The 2721-nt window shown below is 34.8% G+C and overlaps 1 protein-coding gene across 1 annotated transcript; it reads left to right on the top strand.

Moving 5' to 3' along the window:
* Positions 1-244: 244 nt before the first annotated feature.
* LOC143391642 (olfactory receptor 4A15-like) lies at positions 245-1162 on the top strand. The gene has a single exon (XM_076844402.2). The coding sequence runs from the start codon at positions 245-247 to the stop codon at positions 1160-1162; it is 918 nt and encodes a 305-aa protein (XP_076700517.2).
* Positions 1163-2721: the final 1559 nt, after the last annotated feature.

Below are 2721 nucleotides of genomic sequence, written 5' to 3' on the forward strand. Positions count from 1 at the left end.
TCTACATATGCCTTTAATTTCTTATTCCTCTCTCTTTAGTCTGTAAGACCCCTGAGGCTACACATAATGCTTTAATCACTCTTATAATTTTATAATCTCTGACAGGCCTAAAACATAGTAAATTATAATGCCTATTTATGTAATACATAAGGAAGTTATCCTTAAATTTCATAGTCACTAGTAATAAATCTATTTGCAGATAATTTTGTTCTTATCAGTGAAATAATGACATCCAGAAGCACAGATGGAACACAGGAACAATGTGACTGAATTTGTCCTCTTGGGGCTCACTCAGAGCCTCCAGGGTCAGAGAATATTATTCGTGGTGTTCTTGGTCATCTACATGGTGACGATGGCAGGCAACCTACTCATTGTTGTGACTGTGGTGGTCAGCCCGGCCTTGGATGCTCCCATGTACTTCTTTCTTGGCTACTTATCATTTATGGATGCTGTTTATTCTACTACGGTTACCCCAAATATGATTATAGACTTACTTTATGAGAAGAAAACCATTTCCTTCCAAGCTTGTATGACCCAGCTTTTTATAGGACACTTATTTGGTGGTGCTGAGATTTTACTCCTGGTGGTCATGGCCTATGACCGCTATGTGGCCATCTGCAAACCCCTGCATTATCTGACCATCATGAACCAACGGGTGTGTGTTCTGCTGCTGCTGTTGGCCTGGGTTGGGGGTTTTGTGCATGCTGTAGTTCAACTTCTCTTTGTTTACAACCTTCCCTTTTGTGGCCCCAATGTCATTGACCACTTCATCTGTGACATGTACCCCTTACTAAAACTTGCCTGCACTGACACCTATGCTATTGGCCTTACAGTGGTTGCCAACGATGGGGCAATCTGTGTGGTCATCTTTGTTCTCTTGCTTATTTCCTATGGGGTCATCCTGCATTCCTTGAAGAATCTTAGTCAGGAGGGGAGACGCAAAGCCTTGTCCACCTGTGGCTCACACATCACTGTGGTGATCCTCTTTTTCGTTCCTTGCATTTTTATGTACGTGAGACCTCCTTCTACCTTACCCATTGATAAATCCTTGACTGTGTTTTACACTGTTATCACCCCTATGCTGAACCCCTTAATCTACACCCTAAGAAATGCAGAGATGAAAAATGCCATGAAGAAACTCTGGACTCGAAAACGAACGTGAGGTGGCAGAGAAACGTGGCACCCATTTTCAACAAAGAGCTGCTTCTTTCGGGAAAGCCACGTATCATTCTTTCATTGTAGTAAGATTTCTTTCAGGTGTAGTAATTGTGCATGATGACAAGCTTTTGGTATGTGAATTTTCCAATGATCCACATATATTTTTAAGATTGTCAGGATTGTTTTGGAAAACACATGTTCGTTTTTGGGGTATAAAATGGTTCTCTTGAGACTATAGATTTATGTGCCATAATTGATATTGTAATTTTATTTTACTTAATGGAAGATGTTCTCAATTATTTTTTAATAAAATCAATCTTTTTTTCAGAATTAATAGTGCTTATCAAAAATTTGAAACAATAAAATAAGAAATAACGTGTAAATATTTTATAAGTACTTGGTCTATTCCTTTCCTAACTAATGCACACAACATTAATAAATAATTTTAATGTTGAGGTACATACTTTATTTTTGTAAGAGATTTCAAACATAACCTTTTGTTCATGCTGCTTAGCATATTGGGGTTGAAAAGGCATAATACTTCAGTTTTAATATTCATAATAGGAGGTTAAGAATATAAAAGACTATGAATGAACAAATGCAGAAAAACAACTAAATGGTACTTATTTTCCCAGTTGGAAAATCACATGAATACCTCAGGTGGAGTAGTTGTGCTTCATGTCATGTTTTCATAAGGATAAATATACTCCATTAATCTTAACATACAGTTCAGGATATCTGGTGAGGCCTCTGCTATTTTTTTGACATGCCCATCTCTTTGTTATAGGTTTGTGGCCTTCAAAAAGGCACCAGGCTCTGTCTTTCATATGCAAAGTTATCAGAATCCTGGAGGTACAAGCATACAATGCAGAGATTGATACTAGAAGATCATCTGGCATCTTTCTTGCCAGTATTTTGGAAGATACTGGCAAGAAAGATGCTGGCAATAAAAATTAATTTTCATTCTAACCTCTGTATTTTAACTTTTTCAAATTATACAATTTTATGACATCATAAAATTTTAATTCTACATATTTATAGAAAATATGTGATAATTTTACACATGCATACAATGTGGAATATTAAGTCAGGGTAATTAGCATATTATTTTCTTAAACTTGAAAAAAAAGTTTGATTAACACCAAGAATTGTACATATTTATTGGGTACCATATGATTTTATGCAGTATATAATAAGGTGCTTAATGTTTCTATCTCCTTGACATTAGTTTGTGTTTGGAGATTTCAACCTTCTTTATTAATAGAATACAGATTATTAAGTAATAAAGAGTTTAGACATATTAAAGAGTTTAGACATATTGTTTTATTTGATATTTTCACAATATGTCACAAAGATTGTATAAATGACTCAGGCTTGAAATAAATTATTGTCTGTTCCTAATATGGTAAAAAAGGTTGTCAAAGAAACTCATTTTTCCTGTTTCCCCTGTTTAGTTCACATTCATAAGGCACAGAGACTTTGGAGAAATGAATGTTTTTACTGGTAAATCACACTATATGAATAATTTGTAATATCACACTATATGAATAATTTATAATATCA

Source organism: Callospermophilus lateralis, chromosome 2 (genome assembly GCF_048772815.1).
Source record: "Callospermophilus lateralis isolate mCalLat2 chromosome 2, mCalLat2.hap1, whole genome shotgun sequence".
NCBI lineage: Eukaryota > Metazoa > Chordata > Mammalia > Rodentia > Sciuridae > Callospermophilus > Callospermophilus lateralis.